The sequence below is a fragment of the Macaca thibetana genome, chromosome 2 (genome assembly GCF_024542745.1).
Source record: "Macaca thibetana thibetana isolate TM-01 chromosome 2, ASM2454274v1, whole genome shotgun sequence".
Taxonomy (NCBI): domain Eukaryota; kingdom Metazoa; phylum Chordata; class Mammalia; order Primates; family Cercopithecidae; genus Macaca; species Macaca thibetana.
Genome location: NC_065579.1, coordinates 14,578,468 through 14,603,136, shown reverse-complemented (window position 1 = coordinate 14,603,136; position 24,669 = coordinate 14,578,468). Strand labels below are relative to the sequence as shown.

The 24,669-nt window shown below is 35.7% G+C and overlaps 1 protein-coding gene across 50 annotated transcripts in view; it reads right to left on the bottom strand.

Moving 5' to 3' along the window:
• CLASP2 (cytoplasmic linker associated protein 2) overlaps positions 1-24,669 on the bottom strand; it is a 222,363-nt gene that overhangs the window by 63,264 nt on the left and 134,430 nt on the right. For 11 of the 50 annotated variants that reach the window (XM_050779343.1, XM_050779346.1, XM_050779339.1 and 8 more), the window contains 5 exons: positions 20,459-20,565; positions 17,199-17,443; positions 14,894-14,957; positions 5,049-5,212; positions 3,538-3,616 (listed from right to left, as the gene is read on the bottom strand). In XM_050779343.1, coding sequence (XP_050635300.1) covers positions 3,538-3,616; positions 5,049-5,212; positions 14,894-14,957; positions 17,199-17,443; positions 20,459-20,565 — 659 coding nt within the window. Of the gene's footprint in view, positions 1-3,355; positions 3,407-3,537; positions 3,617-5,048; positions 5,213-14,893; positions 14,958-17,198; positions 17,444-18,753; positions 18,778-20,458; positions 20,566-21,509; positions 21,573-24,669 lie in introns of all 50 variants that reach the window. The other 39 variants (XM_050779327.1, XM_050779324.1, XM_050779328.1 and 36 more) reach the window with 7 other exon arrangements.

The window sequence follows — 24,669 nt, the reverse complement described above, 5'->3', positions numbered from 1 at the left end:
AAACCAAAAGTTAACCTATTAGCCATCAGAAATGTGTAGTAGACAGGAAAAGAGATTTCTGGTTAGTTTTAAAGTACCAGGCACAATTAAATTATGATAGCACATAATATTCTGTTTTTTTTTTTTTTTTTTTTTTTTTTTTTGAGATAAGGTCTCACTCTGTCACCCAGGATGGAATGCAGTGGTGTGATCTCAGCTCACTGGTAGCCTTGACATCCCAACTCAAGTGATCCTCCCACCTTAGCTTCCCGAGTAGCTGAGATCACAGGCATGCACCACCACGTCCAGCTAATTAAAAAATTTTTTTTGTAGAGATGGGGTTTTGCCATGTTGCCCAGGCTAGTCTTGAACTCCTGGGCTCTAGTGATCTGCCCACCTTGGCCTCCCATAGCGTTGGGATTACAGGTAAAAGCCACCATTCCCTGGCCAATATTCTGAATTCCTGAAGCAATGTCATCCTCTCTCAGTGTTAATAGATGGAAGATGACTATGTTAAATCAAAAAATGAACATCAATATATTTTGTTTATAATTTGCCACCATCGATAACTGAATATATTTATTAACACTATGTGAGATTCAATTAATGCAGTGCCTTGGCAATTTATCGTCATGCAAAATTTTACAAGGGTTTCACAGAAAGTATGTGTTTACTATACTAACAGGCAACATAACCATAATACATATATAATCATTTGAACATGTATATTTATCAGGATATTTTACTAGATTATACCTAGTTTATAATTTTAACACAGCAAACATGCATTCTTTTTCAGAGAAGGAAAAACAATCTAGCTGCTAAGGGATGTGAAATTCTTTGTTTGTGAAACCCAGAAAAAGAGGTCAGCAAAAATTACATTTATCTTTAAAGTATTACTAATTCAAATAAAATCACTTTGTATTGCCATTTCCCCCCATTTCTTCCTCTTGACATGTAATCACATTACACTCGAAAAGAGATGTAAAATTTTATATAAACGTCCATCATTTATCTGAAAGATAAATAAAAAAATTTTCTAGATCTGATACTCAAGTTACATGTGGTTTTCTATAATCTGTTAAAAATTTTTATACATAATCCTGTCACCCACTTGAAAGCTGGTTTTATTTTTGGCATAAGGTATGGCTCCAATATAACTTTTCCCTGCTATTCTAAACACTGATGTAAGAGTTGAAAAGTGATTTTCTTTTTTTTCTGAGATGGAGTCTCACTCTGTCATCCAGGCTAGAGGGCAGTGGCAAAGACTCGGCTCACTGCAACCTCCACCTCCTGGGTTCAAGCGATTCTTCTGCCTCAGCCTCCCGAGTAACTGGCATTACAGGTGCATGCCACCACGCCCGGCTAACTTTTTGTATTTTTAGTAGAGACGTGGTTTCACCATGTTGGCCAGCCTGGTCACGAACTCCTGACCTCCGATGATCCACCTGCCTCAGCCTCCCAAAGTGCTGGGAGTACAGGTGTGAGCCACTGTGTCCAGCCTCACCCTTATTTAAGCTGGTTTATACCTTCATTTGCACTGGCCCATGAAACATCTCTATATACATTTTCTACTTTTTTTCTTTCTTTACTTCTTCTTTTTTCTTTTTTTTTTTTAACAGACAGGGTCTCACTCTGTCTCTTAAAAAAAAGAGGCTCCCAGGCTGGAGTGCAGTGGTGTGATTAGAGCTCACCGTAACCTCAACTCCTGGGTTCATGCAATCCTCTTGCCTCACCTCCTGAGTAGCTAGGACTATGGGCATGAACTACCACACCTAGTTAACTCTACATACATTTCAGGTGTAGCACCTGAACACCACTACAGGTACCTATATCATAACTTTTATTACTGTTTAGAGTTTATTATATATTATAGGTAATAATGATAAAATTACAAACTTTATATTCCCAGGAACACCTAGCACAATGCCTTGGTCATTTTGAGTTCAAAAATATCTATTAATAATATCAAGTAAATTACTCTTCTGCAAGTCCCTTTTCAAAATCAAACAGATGAAACCTCTTTCCCCTAGCAGCTCTAAGAAAACAACATTATATTGAGTGTAAGTTGTGAAAGGAAAATAAAATGGCCTATGCCAAAGGGAAAAGTTAGGCTTGGGAACTGAGTCATCCAAAAAACTGCCTCCCATTTGTTCATACACAGACAGCTGCAAGATAGAAGGCTACACAGCTCTTCAGGTGGTATCCCTCATGCTGACAATGTAAATTAACAGTTTATCTTCACAGCTAGAGGACAATGATGAGACTAGAAATCATCCCCCACTCACCCAGAGACAAACACATATTTGACTTCTTCCTCTACTCTATGTTTACTTTCTCTTATGTAAGATCAGATTTACTGAACACTAGATGAATGCCTGACTGTTCCTCTTTCCCCTTCTGCTGGCTCTTTCTCTTTCAAATATTAAAGTCCTCAAAGCCTTCTCTGGAAGAAAGCACAGGCCACAGACCCTACTGTAGCTTGTATCTCTTTCTCCTGGATGCATCCTCGATCTTGGCAAACTCTAAATTGATTGAGACTTGTCTCAGACACTTTTCGGTTTACAAAGTCAACCCTGATAAGAAACGTAATTGTGATTCTGAGGCACAATTGCATTCAGAAACTTAAGGGAAAAATCAATCCTGGGCAGTAATGCTTGTAGAAATATGTTTCGTGCAGGATAGAGCAGAAAAATAAAGGACTTGTGTAAGTACATATGCTTGTTATTTCCCTGACTTTAATCTCATTTAATAAAACTCACTAAAAAAACCCTTTAGTAAAGAATTCACGAGCTATTCTTGTACATTAATTTTTTTCTTTTATGTAAAATTTAATCATCATTTTAAATCACAAATTGGAATCCACTTAGTTTTCACATTAACTGGAAAATGTGTGTATGTAACAAATGAGAAAGTTAATTATAATTCCAAATGTTACGCATACATCAGAAAAAAACTTACTATTTCAGTTAAGGATACTTGAAGAAAGGGACTGAGGTTAAATTTAAAAATTTGTGTTTAGTTAATACATAGGCAAAACTGACATTTTGCCTAAAATACCTGTTAAAATGCCTGACACTTAAAAAAAAAAAAAAAATTAATGGGAAATCACAAACATAAAATTAGATAAGACTTTATAGAGTGCGTTTGCATTACCAGCTTAGGGTTAGATGGCAATACTGTGATGCCTTCCAAATGTGTATTACCATTAAGTTTCTCCAAAAGACTCAGAGTCTGGCATTGCATTTAAATAACATTTGAAATCAAATATGTGCATGCGTAAAAGGCTTACAAAGGTTAGTAGTTGAATATAGATGCAAACACTGCAGAGAGTTAAGAAAAGAAATAATGCAAATGAAAACAAAAACAATAAAACCTTGGAGCTCCAAAAAGAGTGAAGCTGGTCCCGAAGTGCTGGCTTGACTGTCTGAAAGTTTATAAAAACAAAACCCACTGATTGAACAGCTTCTCATGTGACAGAAATACAAATATCAACATAACTTTATTAATAAATATTTCAATTCCTTATAATGTCTTCAAAAGATCTCAAATTTTTACCTTTAAGCTTGGTGTTTGGGTCTGATCAACTGTAAATCTCATTAGAATATTGAACTGAAGATCATTTGGAAAAGATTCTCTGAAACGAGAACAAAGCAAAGCAAAACAAAAATTTAGTTAGCAAGTACGCATGTAATAGCAAAAGACTATGCTTAATACAAACATAATGTCATCCAAAAAACATCCATGAAGTAGTATCTGCATGTGGTATAAACCATCTGGTATAGTATACAATAAATGCATCCTCAGAAGAATATGAACATCTGAATTTGTACTCAGTACTGGGTTAAAAAGCACCACCACAGGCTGGGCGCAATGGCTCATGCTTGTATTCCTAGCACTTTGGGAGGCTGAGGTGGGCGGATCACCTGAGGTCGGGGGTTCGAGACCAGCCTGACCAATATGGAGAAACCCAGTCTCTACTAAAAATACAAAATTAGCCAGGCATAGTGGTGCATGCCTGTAATCCCAGCTACTCTGGAGGCTGAGGCAGAAGAATCACTTGAACCCAGGAGGCAGAGGTTGCGGTGAGCTAAGATTACGCCATTGTACTCCAGCCCGGGCAACAAGAGCAAAAGTCCATCCCAAACAAACAAACAAACAAAAAGCAACACTACAGTAAATAATAGCCTATCTTGCCTCAACTATAGATTTAATCAGAAAAATGTATTCAGCAAAAAGCTTAACATTCTCAGAAATGTTTCTCTACACCTAAAATCTGAATTCTAACTCACCTCAACCTAGTAAACAGATATTTGAAATAAGTGTTTCTTATTTCAACAATCTACACAAGAAAGTAGAACTGTATCATTGGTTCAAAACCTTCTGAAAAGAGATTTAGAATATTTAAATGCATAATAAAACATTGTTTAAATACACAGAAAATACTTTTCATAGTAGACTAAATAAAATCTTCAATCTTCAACCTTACTTTGCCGATACCTTTTTTTTTTACTTTTTCTTTTGAGACAGAGTCTCACTCTGTTGCCCAGGCTGGAGTGCAGTGGCACAATCTCAGCTCACTGCAACCTCCACCTCCCGGGTTCAAGCGATTCTCCTGCCTCAGCCTCCCGAGTAGCTGAGCTTACAGATGCCTGCCACCACACCTGGCTAATTTTTGTATTTTTAGTAGAGATACGGTTTCACCATTTTGACCAGGCTGGTCTCAGACTCCTGACCTCAAGTGAGCTGCCTGCCTCAACCTCCCAAACTGCTGGGATTACAGGTGTGAGCCACCATGCCCAGCTGCTGATATATCAATTAAGATAAAACACCACCTTGAACTAGTCAACCAATATTAATACAATTTTTATAAAAGAAATGCAGGGCTTGACCCAAGGAAAAATGTTGCGTTAAATATACGATATGAGTGGGCATAATTAACAATCTTCAAATGGAGTCCATGCAATCTAAATTGTTCAAAGGGACTCAGAAATCTGAACTATTAATATGGGGGTTAGATATTCCTAGTTATTATCAGGTTAACTTGAAATATATGAAAAAAATATTACCTTGTAACATCAAGGGCTTTCTGAACTTTTGCCTGAACAGATCCAAGCAAATCAGCACCCATTTTTTTTAGTAGTTGTGTCAGCAGTACAAACAACCAATCTTGAAGATCATCTTTGTGGACTTGTATGAAATCCACTAGCGTTTCCAAAAACATGCTGAATACCTACAGTTGATAAAGGGGAGAGGTAGGGAGAAAAAAAGAGGAAATATTGACCTCTATGTTCAATTCAAAATGAATATAGAAAGGAACACAGGAATCAGAGGCACAGCGTTTGGCAGCCAAGCGGAAAAACAATCTCTCTTGCTTTTCATTGGACTCTGTGATACAAGAGTACATTTGAACTGTTATCCAACTTCTGCAGAAGTTCGACAATTAGCTATTCCATGCAGCATCACTTGGTAAAGAAAGTTTGGCCATAATGGCTGGCACACCTAATATTATCAATGATGCCACAGCTTAAACTGGTTAAAGTGAAATCTGTTTTCTATAAAATGTAGGGGAAAAAACTATAGTTTCATTAACTCTCAGTTCTTCCGAAGAGTGGTACTGAGTAAATGAGAAGACTACAATGACCTTAAAGTATAAAATTTACCTGGCATAATAGACTAATTAGAGAATCCTCAGACTTCTCAAAATGACAACTGTCACAAATAATTTGGTATGGGATATATTATTTATTAAAACTGCCTCAATGGTAATTTTAAATGATTCAACTGTAACTCCATCTAAAATAAAATAAATCCAAGATCAATGTCTACATCTAAATTTTAGTGATTTTTAAAAAGTCCGAGATGGTATACTATTAGTCTCCATATCCATTTATGGGTTTTTTACTTACTTCCAATATTAATCTATTGGTTTACACATTTTTATAAGGTAGAAAAAAATTATTATAGTGAAGGAAAGATAATGTTTATAAGTGATGCAGCTCATTAAAATACTTGTGAAAAGGGACCTTTATCAAGGCTGTATCTCTTTATAAGATAGTCAATCCCATACTGGAAAATTAGTTTCTAGGTAAAGAAGAAAAAACTCTGTCAGCCACAATGTATTACTGGACAAATTATAATAAACATTTTAATCATAGATTAAAAACTATGGGTTAAAAAAATCTGAAAATTGTTAACTTTTCAAGTTAATCTCAAAAAGTAAATATGTTAACTTGAGAACTAAGGGTTTTGCTCTCAATGTATATTTTATTTCTTGAATTCCCATTATACAGTTATAGATGAACTCTTGTTTTTTTCTCTTTAGAAATGAAGGATTTTCTTTATCAGAATTGTAATTAAGCTTCAACATTTAAATTGAGTTAAAAATAAAAATATACTTTAGCTATTTGCTTAAGACGCACTATACTGGTAACAGTAGAAACTATAATTAAATTTTTGAGTATTCTCTGGTCCCCAGGCAGTGTGTGCTTCAACAATGTTCCTACTCAGTGTGGATTCCTTTAACTCTTGTCCCACCCCTACCCCAACAATCCCCCAAGAACTTGGATTCTCTTAGATTCCAAACTTGGCCAACTGCTTCATTAAACTGTCTCTGGCCTTCTCCTGAGGGCCACGAATACTGTCCAGGAACTTCACTAGACCTAGTCTATGACAAATGCATGTAACTAATCTGGTACTCATTCTTATTGTTACCTAGCAAATCTGTTCAGTGATGTGCTGGCTTCAGTTTGCACCTGTCTAGACAGTCAACTGTTAAATATTCAGGAATTTTGCGAAGTGGATGGGGTATTCACATCTCAGAAATGGGCAAACACTACAAATCAGAGCTTCCTGGCTCTCCCCCAAAGCTCATTTACTAGGACACCATTATCCTATTCTTTGTTTCACTTTCACCCTTGTTTCAACACTTGTCTATGCTCCTGAAGATTACAACCTCAAGCTTTCCTATATGAAAATCCATTCTGAAAATCACAGACATTAGAATGCCTAGGTCAACCCTCCTATTTTATGGATGAGGAAACAGGGAACCAGAGAATTACATGATCTGCCCAGTGTTTCACAGATGGTTAATAGCCAGGCCAGGACTTAAAGCTAGGTCACTTGGTTTTCAGTTGTGCTCATCCACTCTATTACCAGATGACCTAACTTATCTTCTTTATTGTCATTCAACATGAAATTCTCCATTGACTCTTCCCTCAATTTGATTTCCTCTATACCTATCCTTCTAATCATCATTTCAAGAAAGAAGTGATTTTCTTCATTTTAAGGCTAATCTTTCTACTTTATATTCTTGCTCTCTAAAACATGGTCTCCTCTATCTTTACTCTTTTATTCTCTACCTAAATCCTTTGCTTACAGATGCAGAAGTCATCCCAATAAATTATCTGTTTCCATCCTATTGCTCCCACCAATTACTTTCTAATCATGATGTATAACAGCGTCTTCATTAAGTTTAGTATGTTTGGCCGTTCTGTAACTTGACACGGCTTTCCTCTTACTTCCCTTCTTTCTGTTTGCCAGGAATTCTCCTTTTGCATGTCTTCATCCTGATTCTCTTTTTATCATAAGTGTGACCTACTTGACATAGTCTCTCTGATCTATCCCATGAGGCCTCAGAACCTCTAGAACAGCTTTTTCCTGACCTCCTCCAAATCTGTTTACCACACCATCACTAAAGGCACCAAACCTTTCCGACCTCAGATCTGGATTTCTGTAGTAGCCTGACTTTAGTTTTATATTTTCTGTATACCAGGGGTCAGTAAACCATTTTTGTAACAGGCCAGATAGTAAATATCCTAGGGCTTTGCAAGCCATATGGTCTCTATCGCAACTACTCAACTTTGCCATTTAGCACAGCCACTGACACCATATAAACAAATAAGCATGGCTGTGTGCCAATATAACTTTATTCACAAAAACAGTAAGCAGGAAAGATATGGCTTGCAGGCTGTAGTTTGTCAACTCATGTTTGTCATCATCAGATTGTGGTATCATTCTTTGGATGGAAACAAAATCCTTTAATGTCCCTTCACTGTCTATAAGATAATGTCTAAAATACTTAGACAAGTTTCTAACTCCAAATTGATCTTGGGCTATCTGGAAACATAAACTCTTTATCCTTGAACCCATCTCATATATCCAACCCTTTTTCTTCAATGCAAGGGAAGACCTTCCCTTTATTCGAGCCAAGATTAACTTCTTATTTCCCATAAACTTTCTAGCATCTCCCACTTCTTTTTCTGGACTCAGGCTAGCTACTTCCAATAAGCCTTTATTCTCACACTGACATATCCGAAGCTCATGTTCTGTTAAGATCCATTTTCTTCAAGAAGGCATCTCTGAGTTTCCTAAGTAGAAATATTTTTTGGTTATAAAACATGAGTAGCTAAATAAAAATGTGGACATGTTAGTTGCTGTACTCTACATAAGAAATTGTACTATTTTTAAAATTTTGTTATTGCTTTTGAGACAGTCTTACTTTATCACCCAGTCTGCAGTGTACTGGCACGATCATGGCATACTGCAGCCTAAAACCTCTGGGCTCGAGCCATCTTCCCACCTCAGCCTCCTCAGTAGGTAGGGCTACAGGCATGCACCATTATGTCCAGTTAATTTTTTTAGTTTTGCACAGATGGGGTCTACCTTTGTTGCCCAGCTTGGTCTCAAACTCCCAGCCTTAAGCAATCCTCTCACCTCAGTCTCCCAAAGTGCTAGGATTACAGATGTGAGCCATGTGCCCAGCCTGTACTATTATTTTTCAAAAATGCTTATATCCTATCAATGGTACTTAGTAAATGATCATATGCACACACATACACAGGTGACCCTTGAACCACATGCTTTTAAACTGTGTGGGTCCACTTATACGTGGATTTTCTTCCACCTCTGCCACCCCTGAGATAGCAACACCAACCCCTCCTCTTCCTCCTTAGCCTACTCAAGGTGAAGATGACAATAATGAAGATCTTTATGGTGATCCATTCCACCTAATAATTAGTAAGTAAATATATTTTCTCTTCCTTGTAATTTTAATAACATTTTATTTTCTTTCTGAGACGGAGTCTCACTCTATTACCCAGGGTGGAGTGCACTGGTGCGATCTCGGCTCACTGCAACCTCCGCTTCCCAGGTTCAAGTGATTCTCCTGCCTCCGCCTTCTGTATAGGTGGGATTACAGGTCAGCGCCACCATGCCTGGCTAATTTTTTTGTATTTTTAGTAGAGATAGGGTTTCAGCATGTTGGCCAGGCTGGTCTCAAACTCCTGAGCCCAGGTGATCTGCCCACCTCAGCCTCCCAAAGTGCTGGGATTACAGGCATGAGCCTGGCTAATAACATTTTATTTTCTCTAGTTTACTTTATTATAAGAACACAGTATATAGGCCAGGCGTGGTGGCTCATGCCTGTAACCCAAAACTTTGGGAGGCCGAGTCATGTGGCTCACTTGAGGTCCGGAGTTCGAGACCAGCCTGGCCAACATTGAGAAACCTTATCTCTACTACAATACAAAATTAGCTGGGCGTGGTGGGCACATGCCTGTAATCCCCCCTATGCAGGAGAATTGCTTGAACCTAGGAGGCGGAGGTTGTGGTGAGCTGAGATTGAGCCATTGCATTTCAGCCTAGGCGAAAGAGCAAGACTCCATCTCAAAAAAAAAAAGGAAAAAAAAATGCACTGTATGATACATATAATAAATAAAATATATGTTAATTGACTATGTTATTGGTAAGGTTTCTGGTCAACACTAGGCTATTAGTAGTTATGTTTTGGGGAGTTAAAAATTATATATAGATTTTCGATTCCACAGAGGTCTGTGTCCCTCTCTAAGTCAATTGTACTTACATATAGATACATATACACCGATCTATCTTCATTCATTATCCATATCTAAAATTTGTTGAAAATTATATACAAAATTTCTTACTTGATTGCCCTAATAAAAAGGGTTCTTGTCAGATGTTAATATGCTCCCATTTCCTTATCTATGATTAAAGAACAAAGTGGAAAATGGCTATGCTAATATAATACTAGTGATTCACATTTTCTTTCAGAAGACAAAGATGAGAATTACTATTCCATAATCCACTGTTTGCTTTTATGGAATGACATTAATAAAATGTCAATTGTGGGAAGGTAGGGGTTAAATTTTTTAAAAAAAATTGTGAAACTTCAGAATCATTTTTAAATAATTCAATGGAAGCAATCTTCAACAGAATCAATTTATTATCCCACATATCTCATAAATATAATTTGTTGGAAAAGAATTAAAATACTCAAGCTATTACAATTGAGGCAGACTTTGCTTTAACTCTCTTATATCTTAGGTGTGCCAGTCATCAAATATAGAACAGAAGAACATAATCAAATTAGATTAATTAGTAGATTAAAAAGCATATCTCCAAACAGAATGATAGTTTGCATAACTGCAAATAGCATTTCGTGGATTGCAAAGGTTCCAACACTGCATGAACTCTTCGGGAGAGAAAACAGAGAAAAAGGGTTAATTTCACAGTCATGCAGTAAAGTTAGGTTTCCAACAAATATTGAACCAACTTACTCTCTATTGAGAGTTCCAACACAGGGGACAGCATGCAAAAAGAAAAAAAGAAAAAAAAGAAAAACACACAAATTAGTCGCCATCAATGCAAAGTTCCTGTATGGAAGAAAAACACTTAGAAAATAAAAGTGACAAATGTTTTCAAAGTTTTATGATAAACTCAAAATAGTTTTTAAAACAAGACTTAAATGAATAGTATGGGAGAAGAACATATGATTTTGTTTCTCTTGCACCTCCTTGCCAGGAAAATTAAGAAAACTAAAGACAAAAACTCTTCTTTTCCAGACCCTACCAATCCTTGAGGTTAAACATCTGAAAAGAATCCAAGAATAATAGATACATACTCCCACTTCTGAACAGGGCCAACATTTGGTTCCAAAGCATAGTCTATAGAATTTTTTCCTTTCTTTTCTCTTTTTTTCCTCCTCTCAGAAGCAATACTTTCACAAGTTAAAATATTTCTGTGAAGGCTTGAAACAATAACTATTGACTGGAAGTAATAAAAGTAACTATAGTACTTTTTATTTTCCCTAGGTAAGATGTATGTTATGGTCTCCTGATCCCAAGACTGCAGGCAGCTGAGCTTCCTAGAATGCTTGTCAGGAGATTCAACTGTGCCTCATTTTAGTAGCCACAGATTGAATTCCTACCCTTGCTGTCCAAGACTTAAGAGCATTATGATTCAAGAGGTAGTGTTACAAATACCATAAAATGTCAATTCAAAGCAAGCACCACAGTGAAGGCAGTTCTTTCCAGAGTCAAGTGCCAAAAATATATGGGATAGCTTTTGGCAACTGATACTGCTTGCATCTGATGGGCAAAAAATGGATCCAGAGCAGTCAAAATAAAAATCTGCCTCAAACTCCTTAATTTAAAAAATTTATTTGATCTCTAAAAAACTTATATATGGTACTTGGTATGTTCTAAGGGTTTACATATATTGACTCATTTAATCATCATCACAATCTTATGAGGTGGATATTACTATTAACTGTTTTACAGATTAATAATTAATAATTGAAGTACATACTGCTAATAAATTGGAGGTAGAATTTGAACCCAAGCAATCTAGCTTCACTATCCATACTTGGTATTTTAAATTCTCCCTCACACTGCTGAAGTAATGCTTCCAAAGGTACGTCTCATCTACTCAGTGACCGCTCACTGCCCTCAAGATAATGTCCAAAGCTTACCATTTTGCAGTACAACATCTGTTGTACTACTTCACTTATAACAAATACTAAAAGGCTTTAAAATAACACATTTGCTGATTTATGGTCTAAATTATTGTCTTACAGATATTGTGGTTAATTACTTGTTTCTATACGGGCATATGAAATAAAAAGTTCATTTATCAAATTACAGACATCAAATAATTTCAGCTTTCCAAGGGTATAGGTTCCTGAACATATGTTTCTATTTTAGTGTCAATGACAAAGAGTTGAGCATATACGACAGGGGTCAGCAAAGTATGGCCTGCAAGCTATTTCTAATTCTTAAAAAGTTTTTACAGTCATTTAAAAAATGATTTTAAAAGCAATCAAAAGGGTATTTAGTGACACATGAAAATTATATAAACACATGGCCAGGCATGATGGCTCACACCTGTCATCACAGCACTTTGGGGGGACAAGATGGGCTTGTCACCTCAGATCACTTGAGGCCAGGAGTTCAAGACCAGCTTGGCCAACATGGCGAGAACCCGTCTCTACTAAAAATACAAAGAATTAGCAGAGTGTGGTGGCACATGACTGTAAGCCCAGCTACTTGGAAGGCTGAGGCATGAGAATCGCTTGAACCCAGGAGGCGGAAGCAGTGAGCCAAGATCATGCCACTGTACTCCAGCCTGGGTGACAGAAAGAGATCTTGTATCCAAAAAAAAAAAAAAAAATTACACACACACACACACACACATATACCCTCACATTCTAATGTTCACAAATAGAGTTTTATTGCAACCCAACACACACATTTGTTTATTTATTGCCTGTTAAGGGTGCCTTCGTGCTATAATGGCATAATTGAGTAGCTGGGACAGAGACCATTATGGTCTGCAAAGCTACATTATTTACAGAAAATAGTGGCTGAGTCTGATATAGAACAAGTTTGCATTCAGAAAAAAGATACCAAAAAAAGTTGCTTGATTCTGAAGATGGAACTGTTGGTCTAAAAATACATTAAAAAGGGAGGGGTGCAGCTATTTTAAAAATATCAGAATACAATGCAAAAACTCAAAATTTTTTTTTTTTTTTTGAGATGGAGTCTCGCTCTGTCGCCCAGGCTGGAGTACAGTGGCCGGATCTCAGCTCACTGCAAGCTCCGCCTCCAGGGTTCACGCCATTCTCCTGCCTCAGCCTCCCGAGTAGCTGGGACTACAGGCATCCGCCACCTCGCCTGGCTAGTTTTTTGTATTTTAGTAGAGACGGGGTTTCACCGTGTTAGCCGGGATGGTCTCGATCTCCTGACCTCGTGATCCGCCTGTCTCGGCCTCCCAAAGTGCTGGGATTACAGGCTTGAGCCACTGCGCCCGGCCTAAAAACTCAAACATTTTTAACTCAGCACAGGATGGTGACATGTCTAGTCTATCCTTAATGAATTACATTATTGACAGAGTCTCTGATGGACAATCAACAGCCACACAAAAATATGAAAATCTTCCCATTACATTTGTCTTCACAGAATTGACTAAAAAACAAAAACCAAAATCAAACAAACAAACCAGATGGGTAGGTAAGAATTTTATGTTGCTTTAAAGCCCTAAGAAGAGAAATTTGATGCAATCCTAGGGAAAATAGTAGCTGGTTCTCCACATGTATTAAGAGAGGCCAAACATTTGTGCTCAGTTAAGTTTCTATACCAGTGTTAAACTCAGCTTTCCTATTTGATCTTTTAAAAAAATGTTTGTCTTTATCACTATATATCATGGCATCCAATCAAACTGCATTATTGCCTTAAAAGAAAGTCAAAAACTGTGACTTCAAGAAATAATCTAGCTTTGGTCTTATATCTTCCAGTAGCAGGAATTACTGAAGATGCTTAATAACTATGTATTTCAAAGTTGAATAGACTATTAATTTAAATGTTTAATAAAACAAGTTAACCCAAATAACTGTCTTGTCCTTCGGCTTATATTGCCAACTAAAAATATCAACAGTTAATTTGTTCAGGATTTATAGAAATTTTTACATTAAAGACTTACAGCTGTAATCAGTGATAGCAATATCAATATAGAATGGTACAGTTACCTGCATGTTCAATTATAAGTTACAAACTTTACCAAATGTATTTTCTTCTTTGTCTTTTAATAGGATATTTTATCCTTAAATAAATAAAACTTCTGATAGAATAATCTTTGAAAATATTGTTTTAAAGTATAAGCAATTTATTTAGATAAGTATATCCCCCACTGGATTTAAATCATTAGCTGGATTTTAGTTTATGTATAAAGTGGATTTCATTATCTTTAAGTAGTGTTGTAAGTAATGAAAATACCAAAAATAGGAAAAAAAAAAAAAGAGGAAATGAGATGTGCAACAATAAAGTGAAGACAATAAACAGTAAACTGAAATTCGTTAATATTTTTCTTATCATTTCCTTGCCATATTTCCCTCTCACTTAGGTTAGAAAGTCTCCTGTAGACATTTGGTATCCTAAGGGAAGATTTCACCATTGTCAAACATACTGCTGGAAACGGAATATGTGACCACAGTTTTATAACAGCACTATGCATCCAGGTAAACCAAAATTTCACAGTACACATGCAGATTACATATAAGTACTTAAATAAATATGTTTTAATCAACATTAAAAATGAACAAAGTTCTGAAAATTTTTACAGACTATTTCAATATAAGAAATGTCTCTTATATTACCACCAAACTATGGCTGGAACCACATTTTGTGCCTTTGTGTTAATTAATGACAATTCTTTTCTACAAAATTATTATTTTAAAATTGAAATATATTTACATCGATGCTGTAATTAATCACAGACAAAAACAAAATGTTAAAAACTTTTTCAACTTACCCCAATTATGTCTTTTACAAACACTAAAACAGTCTTAGTAACACAAAATACACCAACTTGACTAAATTACATGAGTTGTAACTGTATCCCCTTTAATTTTCAGTCTTAGACCATCTATCATTGGAGAAGCTCAAAAAGTTACCAGAGATTAATTTCTAAATTATGTATGATACCAAACAATTTTAATTATGTTTGAAAATATTACTGCCATTTTGGGACAATAAAATAAGAATGGCCTACAGTGTTTCTACTTTGACAATATACAAATGATACCCTATAGAAATAAATAATCTTAAATACTAAAACATACCTTGCCATGAGGGTCAGCAAACATTCTTGTGAAAATTTCACATAATCTTTTCAGTTCAACTCGACTGCCAAAATAATACAGCGGTTAATTAATATCTTGCTGTAGCAAGAAGTCATATAAAAGTAACTTTACACATAATTTTCTTAAAAAAAAAAAAAAAGGTTAGGTTGGGCATGGTGGCTCACACCTTTAATCCTAGCATTTTGGGAGGCCGAGGTGAGAGGATCGCTTGAGCCCAGGAGTTCAAGACCAGCCTGGGCAAAATGGCAAGACCCTGTCTCTATAAATTAAAAAAAAAAAAAAAAAAACAGTTGGGAATGGTCGGGCACAGTGGTTCATGTCTGTAATCCCAGCACTTCGGAAGGCTGAGGTGGGCAGATCACTGGAGGTCAGGAGTTTGAGACTAGCCTGACCAACGTGGTGAAACCCTGTCTCTACTAAAAATACAAAAAAGTAGCTGCGCTGGGCATGGTGGCACACGCCTATAATCCCAGCTACTCGGGAGGCTGAGGCAGGAGAACTGCTTGAACCTGCGAGGCAGAGGTTGCACTGAGCTGAGACTGCACCACTGTACGCCAGCCTGGGTGACAGGGTTAGTTTCTGTCTCAAGAAAAAAAAAAAAAATCAGCTGGGTGTGGTGGTGCATGCCTGTAGTCCCAGCTACTTGGGAGGCTGAAGCGAGAGGACTGTTTGAGCCCATGAATTCAAGGCAGCAGTGAACAATGATTGTGCCACTGCACTCCATCCTGGGTGACAAAGCGAGATCTCATCTCTTAAAAATCAGAAACAACAACGAAATCATTAAAAAACATCAGCCCTAAAAAATTGAGAAATTTGTGGGATTTCCTAGTCAGGGCTAAATACAAAGTTACTAAATACAACAATTACTCTGTTGTAGCTCACACTATCTTAAAGGTTAAAAGTTAAGAAGAGAAATACAATTATCCTTCATTAATGGGATGAAGGATATTTTACATGTGGCATTCCCAATACATGAATTTTATCATTTTAAGTGTTAAGATGTTTTCTTAAATGTTGCTACTGATGGGATAAAATCATTCTAAACTATGCTTACTCCCTTGCCATTTAAAATGATCAACACATGAATTCTATCCTTTTAGGACATTTTCTTAAATGTTGCTGCTTACGGGCTAAAATCATTCTAAACTATGCCTACTCCCTTGTCATTTAAAATGGCATGCTGAATCTAATATTAACTTAATCTTGATGGGCTGGGAACAATATTATGATGGTGGATTGCAGTGATTCATGATGTGTGATATGCACACATGAAAATATATTTAGGTAATACAGAAACATTTATTTTAAATTATATAGTTCTAATATGTCCTAAAACAAATACACAGGAAGTAAGTACATCAAACTCTTATTTCACAGGTATCAAGTCAGGAAGTAACCCTGTACATTCCACCATGCTTAACCCTATGAAATATCTGAAGCTAGGTTCTCAAAGGGGTCAACTATAGGTTTAAAACATCACACAGACAAGGACAATAAAGCAAGTAGGGGGAAAAAGACATGATAATGCCATTAGCAAAGGAAACAAAACCCCAAACCCAAAATATTAACAAATATCTGTTCTTAAAGAAATTCCTTCCAATTCAACTTTGTATTACACTAAAATTCACATATTACACACACACTAAGAATATATCTTCATTTCCAAATAAGCATAAACATTCTTCCTCTCATTGAAAAACTTACCAGGAATAAATTTTAATAACCAGTTTTATTATTTAATATTAAAAGTAATAACATTTTAAATTTAATTTCTATGTGTGAATAAAAAGTTTCCTTTTAAAATGTTTTGTTAAATAGAACAATTGCTGGGCACGGTGGCTCACGCTTGTAATCCAGCTCTTTGGGAGGCCGAGGAGGGCGGATCACGAGGTCAGGAGATCGAGACCATCCTGGCTAACATGGTGAAACTCCGTCTCCACTAAAAAAATACAAAAAATTAGCCGGGCATGGTGGCGGGCACCTGTAGTCCCAGCTACTCAGGAGGCTGAGGCAGGAGAATGACATGAACCCAGGAGATGGAGCTTGCAGTGAGCCGAGATTGTGCCACTGCACTCCAGTCTGGCTCCATCTCAAAAAAACAAAACAAAACAAAACAACCAATTTTTTTTTTTTTTTTAGTAAATGAAGGTATAGATGGTCCTCAAAGACTGAAGCTTTGGAAAAACACTTTGATGCAACCATATGAGTTCAGGACAAGTCTGTTTCTATACCAATATCTCTAAAGTATTATAGAAACAAAGTCAAATAAGACAAAACATCTCACCTTAGTGTTCTCTGATTTTTCAATAAGTTCTGCAGACCTAGGAGGCCTTCCTTCCTTTCTGACCAATTGGAACTAGCACATCTATTGAGGACTTCTGCCACATCTTCCGTCTGCCTCATATATGTAGGAATACTACCATTTCGAGAACTATAGGAGCGTTCTGAACAAGCACTAGATGCATCGCTGTTGGCGTCATCATCTGAATGCATTCCATATGATTCATATCTTCTTCGAGCTGGTTTTTTCTGTTATACATCAAGAATCTCATTAGCAGTGGCCAAAAGAATACACTGGCATTTCATAATTTCTACTGACCACAAAAGGATTGATTTTTGTTTTAAAATCAATGCAAAGCATGCTCCTAATCATTGTAATAACAGAATGTCGGTATTCAGTTTTCCTTCAGAAAACAAGTTTTAGAAGTTAGCAGAAGGTAAAACATTCTTTAACTATGGAAAGTGGTAGAAGCAGAATAAGACTATATGGAAGTTCAGATATGTAAAGTGGGAAGTGCTAAAAAATTGGGTTTTTCCTTTCCCCTTTTCATGAAAAACCAAGAACTACTAGAATGTAAATGAACAGAACTTGTATTAGAAATCTGAGTTGGTAAGAAGAAAATATTACCTTTTTAAAGAAAGAGTATAATGGATCAGAAAAATATTTTCCATGTATAAAGTTCCATTTTTTTTCTGTCTTTCTATCTTTTCTTTATTCTCCTTTAACCTCCATTACCACTTCTCTTGCCACTATTCCTTCCCTTGTACCCAACCCTCATGTCTCCTAGAGAAATAAAATACAAAGAATGATGAAAAACTATTTAGTCTACTATTATTTTAAGGAGGCAAACTCCTTGAGAGCCCTCTATGCTTTTCTCAATGTATCTATATTGTTTACTTCAATAAACATAAGAAAGCATATTCAGATTCCTTTGATTTCTTTACATCTAAATCTTATTTAATATATGTAACTGCCAGTTATACTTTGCATATTTCAAGTGAAATGAGAAAGAATAAATAGTTTATTTAAGATTTCCTTAAAAGAGTTGAAAACAAATCTTTATGTTATCTGATATTTGAATTTTGGTTGATGAGTGGTGAAGATGTCTATGAAACAGATTAAACACAATAATTTAAAATAGTTCCAGGTGGCAGTAAGTTATCCAAAGTCTAAAATCTAAAAAAACACGATTTAATTCAAAATAGTTTTAAGAGATGTTTCCATCACTAAAAACCTTATATTGATTTAGAGACACTAGCTTAATTTTGAATGGTAATGTTTCTTGTGTTAAGCTCTAGGATCACTTTTGTTATAGATATCAGTGTGAATGACCTCATTTCATTTGTATGAAGTAGTCAAGCTGAAAGAATGAGCACCTCCAGAGGACATTATTCAAGCAGTATCTCTCTTTTGATAACCATATTTACAGAAAAATAGATGTATGTCTAAGGATTTTACTTCTACTTTAATTTTTAATAGAAGACCATCATTTGTTAAATTGATGAAAGAAAAAAAAGTTATCGTATCATAAGATGTCAGAAAATAGCAATGTCTATACCTTAGTCCGTATGTCTCCTAAGAGCTGAGAGCAGTAAATTTTTAAAGAGAAAAATTGAAAATAATGAAGAACATTTTGCTAATCAGCACAGTGAAGTCGGCATTAACAATGCCTATGATCAGAAACATTACGTTTTTTTCACACATAGGTACAAAGAACTGCTTATTAGCAGGCTCTATCTTTAATCTTGTCAATATTCTTTAGTTCAAAGAGAAATAGTGATGCTACAAAAATATTCCCATAACCAGTTTTCTCAAAGAAACCTAAATGTTCTTCCTATTTGGATCCTTTTGTCATTTCCAAAGTTAAATGTATTTCTGATCTTCTCCAGCACAAATCAGGCTTACTAGCTGGAAAGTTTTTTCCTTAAAATTGGTAGTTGTAAGTGGAACTTCTGTGCTCTGCAAGTAATGGAAGTACTCAGAATCAGATTACTGGGAGTCAAACTTTAGCCTTGGTAGTTAAACATTCCTCATATAATTCAAACACACCATCTCAGTGTTCTAAGTAATAGTTCAAGAATAGGCCAATCAATTCATAACATTTATGTAAGTAGAATTTAACTGGTAAATTATCCAATTGAAAAAAACCCAGAAAACATGATTTGAGATACAGGGATGAGGAATAGCAAATCAAAAACATCTGATTAATTTAATATCATCAGAACAAGATGTGATCAATATATCCCATGCTGAGGAGAACAAAGTCCCTACTTAATTATATTAATTTATAAAAAATAATCAAGTGGCTGAAGTAACGGGAAATATTCAGCACAGTGAAATGGTTAGCACAGAACTACACATGTGATATTCAATAAATTATAGCTATTACCAATGAATCTTTTTAAAAACTTGCCTTTTCAAATCTATGCGGCAAACATTGTATTATATCAACACTAGTTAAGATGGGATCTACAATTTTAGGAAACATTTTTTTTTAAATTTCAAAACAAAGATGAGATCTCTTATAAGTTCTGGGTAAGAAACTGAGTAAATGTTTCTCAAACATAGGATTAGTATTATAATTTGAAAGAGGAAGTGATACTGAATTAATTGGGAAATTAGCCAAAGCCAATTATATACATTTTTAAAAATGCTACTTCTTACATAATTTTAAGTGAGAAAAACAACAATGATATATGTATAGCAATTTTCTGACAAGCTATCATGGATCTGTAGAGCATGTTTTTAAATCTCACTGTTTAATGTGTCAGACATAAAGAATCATGAATTATATCTAACTGTAAGATATAATTGTATCTTAATTATAATTTGTCGAGGTTGTACTTTATTTTAGTTCAAAAAACACAGATAGAAGACTAAACAAAATCCAACACCAAAGTAAAATAATCCCTAAATACCAAAGTTTAAGCTAGACTTGAAATTACATGCTTTTAAGTGTACATATTTATATAATTTATCTCCCTTACCTTAAGTATACTACAGTGTATAAAACATATTACCATATTAAAGACATCTATATTTATATTTCTGATAGCCCATCAGTAATTTCGGCCGTGGTATACAATTCTGATTAATAAAGATCAATAATTATATTGTTCTGCTTTTTACACTGTCCACATTTTATCTTTAGATTTAATCACTGATTTTTCCCCATCCCCTTTCCCACATGGATAGACCGGCTTACTCATTCAATAGTTTCATAATTGGAACATTTATAATGATAAGAAAATGGAGAAGAGTACCAAGGCATCTGCTACCGCCTCCTCCACATCAGAACCTGTGTTCAGGACTCGCATGGCACTAACAGAAGACGACAGTCGACTTGATTGGCTGATCCCGTAACCCGGACCTAAATCATCAAAAGAAGGAAAACAGAATTAAAGGAGTCATAAATATAACAGGGTCAGGTTGGGAGACTTTAAGACCCTTACAGGGGAAGGAAAAAAAACCAATGGGGCAAAGCATTTTAAAAGCAATATTGTATTTTCTGGGCACATTTAGTTTTTGGCAAAATAAAAGGGTAAAGGCAATTAAAATTACTGACAATGTATGAAAAATAAAGAACAGTCACTATTTCGCTATTTATTTATAACCACAAGGTAGAAGAAAGCACGGCTGGCAGACTAAGGGCTTGCAAGTCTATAGCCCTGTAATCCAGCTCTATCAGTTCAGGCAAATATCATCCATATGGTTGAATCACAGAGTAACCCAGAACAAAGATCAATCCTCAACCAATAGTGGTTAGGGAGATCCATGAAGAGACACGAGAAATTTACAAGGAAAATAAGCTCTAATTATCATCTCCTCTCCTTCAAGATAAGTTGGTTTTATTCTACAACTAAGAGATATCTATTTGATAGCTGTTAAGTGTCTACTATGTGCCCGACATTCTGAGGTATACAGAGACAAACCAGAGATGAATTCTCCCCCTCAACTGCTTTCTATACTATCATTTACAATTAAAACACTTCATCCACCATTTTGGTTTTTTTTTTTTTAAAAAAAAAACACAACATACAATGATGAGAACATAAAAACAATTCTATATTTAAAAATGACACAATAGGTTATACAAAAAATGTCCATATACCAGTAAGAAAAATGCTCAATATAGCTGCTAAAGGGGAAAATGTTACTTGGGAGAAAAGAAAAAAAAAGTTTATTCTCCAACGAATTAAATTTAAATAATAAAAACAAATCAATTTTAAAACATGAATATTATTTAGTGGAAACGGAAAAGGATGAAAACTGAGATGAATGCCAGATGATAGTGAAAATGTACTCATCCTTCACCTGAGGCCCCATACACATCGGGGGCGTAGAGGGCACCAGTTGATCTGGAATGGTGTCTGGAGGCTGGAATAACAGGACCATACAAACCTCATCTATTACCACAGAAACAAGGAATAGTGGCAGCACTACTGTCAGGCAAGGAGAGTTAGTTAACACTGGTGTTATTCTTTATAGTCAATGATCAGAGTATTGCCAAATCGGGCAATGGAACATTAGCATTGCACCATCATTCCTGACACAAAAACACATCTTACACCTAAGTGGACAGACAGGCCTACAGGAGACAAAAGAAGTATTCAAATGGAAGGAAATGTTGAAGGTACAAGCATGAAACAAAAATACGAACATTATAGTTTAAAAAAAAAACCACCATGGTAACTAGTAACTAATAAAATCTTATCTCCTTTAATTCTGACATCCAATGAGGCAGTAAATTAGTATTCAATTTTACAGATGGTGCTATGGTCTAACTGACTGACCTTCTCCAACACCCGATTCATTCATATGTAGAAATCTTAATCCTCAAGGTGATGGTATTAGGAGATAGGTAGGGCCTTTGGGAGCCAATTTGCCCTCATGATTGGGATTAGTGCCCTTATAAAAGAGACCCCAGAAAGCTAGCTAGCTCCTTCTAACATTTGGGAACACAATGAGAAGGCATCATCTATGAACAAAGGAATGAGTCCTCACCAGACACCAAATATGCTGGTTCTTTAATCTTAGATTTCCTAGTCTCCCAAACCATGCCAAATAAATTTCTGTCATTTAAAAGCACATAATCTATGTTATTTTGTTACAGTAGCCTGAACAAACTAAGAAAGATGAGAAAGCTAAAGCCTAGAGAGAGATTAATTAATTTGATTATAGCCACACTACTAGTGATACACTTCAGTATCTGTACTTTCAATTCCTCTGCCCTTAAACAGTAGATGTACCATCTTTAATTTACATTGTTCAAAAGTTAAAACACCTCATTTTGTTAACATTAACATTTTCCATAATGGTTCACATAACACCAATTCTGCATTCAGCAGATTATTTAAATATCAAGGCACATTTGAATATAAAAACATACTAATAATTTAACCAAAATGTAGAAATTTGTGACATATCTCCCTAATACTGCTCTAAAATCTAAATTTAGCATATTTTGCATAACACCATAAAGTCAACTTTTCTTACATATAGAAATGAATAGCCAAAAAATGCATTTTGATATTTAATAAAAGATATTACTTTAATTTAGAAAGTTATTCTTCCCCAGATATATTACAGCAGTTAAAATGTCACTCTTTTGTTTGCTACAGGACAGCCTTAACAAACAGGAAGACTGAAAGAAAGGAGGATTAAATTAAGAGAATGCTGCACAAAATGTTTAGTTAGCCCTGAAAGGTGACTGGTATCATTAGAAAAATAAACTAAAATACATTGTTAGTTTTAATTTTACCTAACAGAAATAATTTCTAAAATGATAAGGAAGAGCTGAACAAGTTTAGAAATGTCTAGTGGACAAAAATCTTTGAAACACTTTACAGAATCAATAGTTATCTGTGACTGAAGATAATAGGTGTCTGAAATTAAGTAAGCCTTTAAAATATCTTGGTTCCAGAAATAAATGGAAACTAAAGGTGCAAGTTCCAGAGAAGTTAAACTTTGCTTGGCTCTGATTTATTTCTGATGCTTTAGGGCCCTCACACTAAACTTGTGATTCATCTGCTGAGTAACAATATCCAGTCACGAGCAACAAGGGGATTCCACCAAAGAAACAAATAATAGAAAGGACCAAAGAATGTAGGCAAATGTAGCAGAGAATGGGAATAGCAAAAACAACTTAATGTCTGGGAATGCTACCTTGCATTCCTGCAAAACAAACAGGGCTAATCTGCTGCCTTGCTATGCAGTACCTATATGTAAATAAAACGGCTATAAAAAAGCCAATTCTTCTAAAACTATGACTAAAAGGTTTAGTCATCTTCAGTGCAAATAGGAACTTTCATGAGAATCAGGAAAATGGTTTCCTTTAATATCAAAATTTAAGTAATTTTTAAATTGTCAAATGGAAGCTTTGAGATGAATCTAGAATATTAACGACTAGACAAAATATTTCTTTAAGAACTGGCATATTAAACCATGCTTACTTTTACAGTAATTAGTAGTGGATTATAAAGGTCCTCTAATCTCTAACTATTGTACAGATTTACAAAGTCCAGAAACACATTTTGGTTTCTTCTTGGTATGTTTTCTAGTAACCTGCAATATCAACATTATATAAATGCAGGTGCCCGTACCATTAAGAAATCTGAGATCCTTGCCACTGCAGTGTAATTTAACTGTTTCTAGGGTAAGTGATTAGAGTTTCAGGGGGAAGAGGTAGAATGGTAGCAGCAGCAGCAGCAGTGGTGGCAGTGATGATGACCATGATGACCACGACAGAGTGCTCATTATGTGTCAAGCACTGCCTTGAGGGAGTTTTTAATGTATTTCTCATTTATGAGTCTCCGAAACAATCCTAAGAAGTACACACTATTATTGTCCTTGTTTTACAGATGAGGAAACTCAGGCATAGAAAGGTTACGTAGCTGGGGAATGAACCCAGGCCACCTGACCCTATAACATACATTCTTAAACCACTACACATCCAACTCCACTTCCCTCCACTTCTGAAATTGGCATGATTATTTTATACACACGCCGGATTTACTTCATTTCTTTAAATGTATATCCATGAGGATGCACCACGTATATGTGTGTGCGCGTGCACATACACACATACAGACACTCTGCAGACTAACTCTATTGCATATGAACTAAAAATATCTCTGACAAAGTACCTGCCACACACAGCCTTAGTGATGTGGAACAGTTCTTTTTACTTTGGCACCTCCCCACAGAGGGAAAAGAAAGAGGGAAACTCTCTGGCACCCGGGGTTGGAACACAAACAAGGGTTGAGCATATTCCTGTGACTCTAGCTTTAATGGGGTTTTCTAGGTCAGTACAAAAATGCCTAGTATATTTGAGCCAAATGGCCTAGAGAATGAGAAATTAACCATTAGAAATTCTTGGCCAGGTGTGGTGGCTCACGCCTGTAATCCTAACACTTTGGGAGGCCGAAAGGGGTGGATCACCTGAGGTCAGGAGTTCGAGACCAGCTTGGTCCAA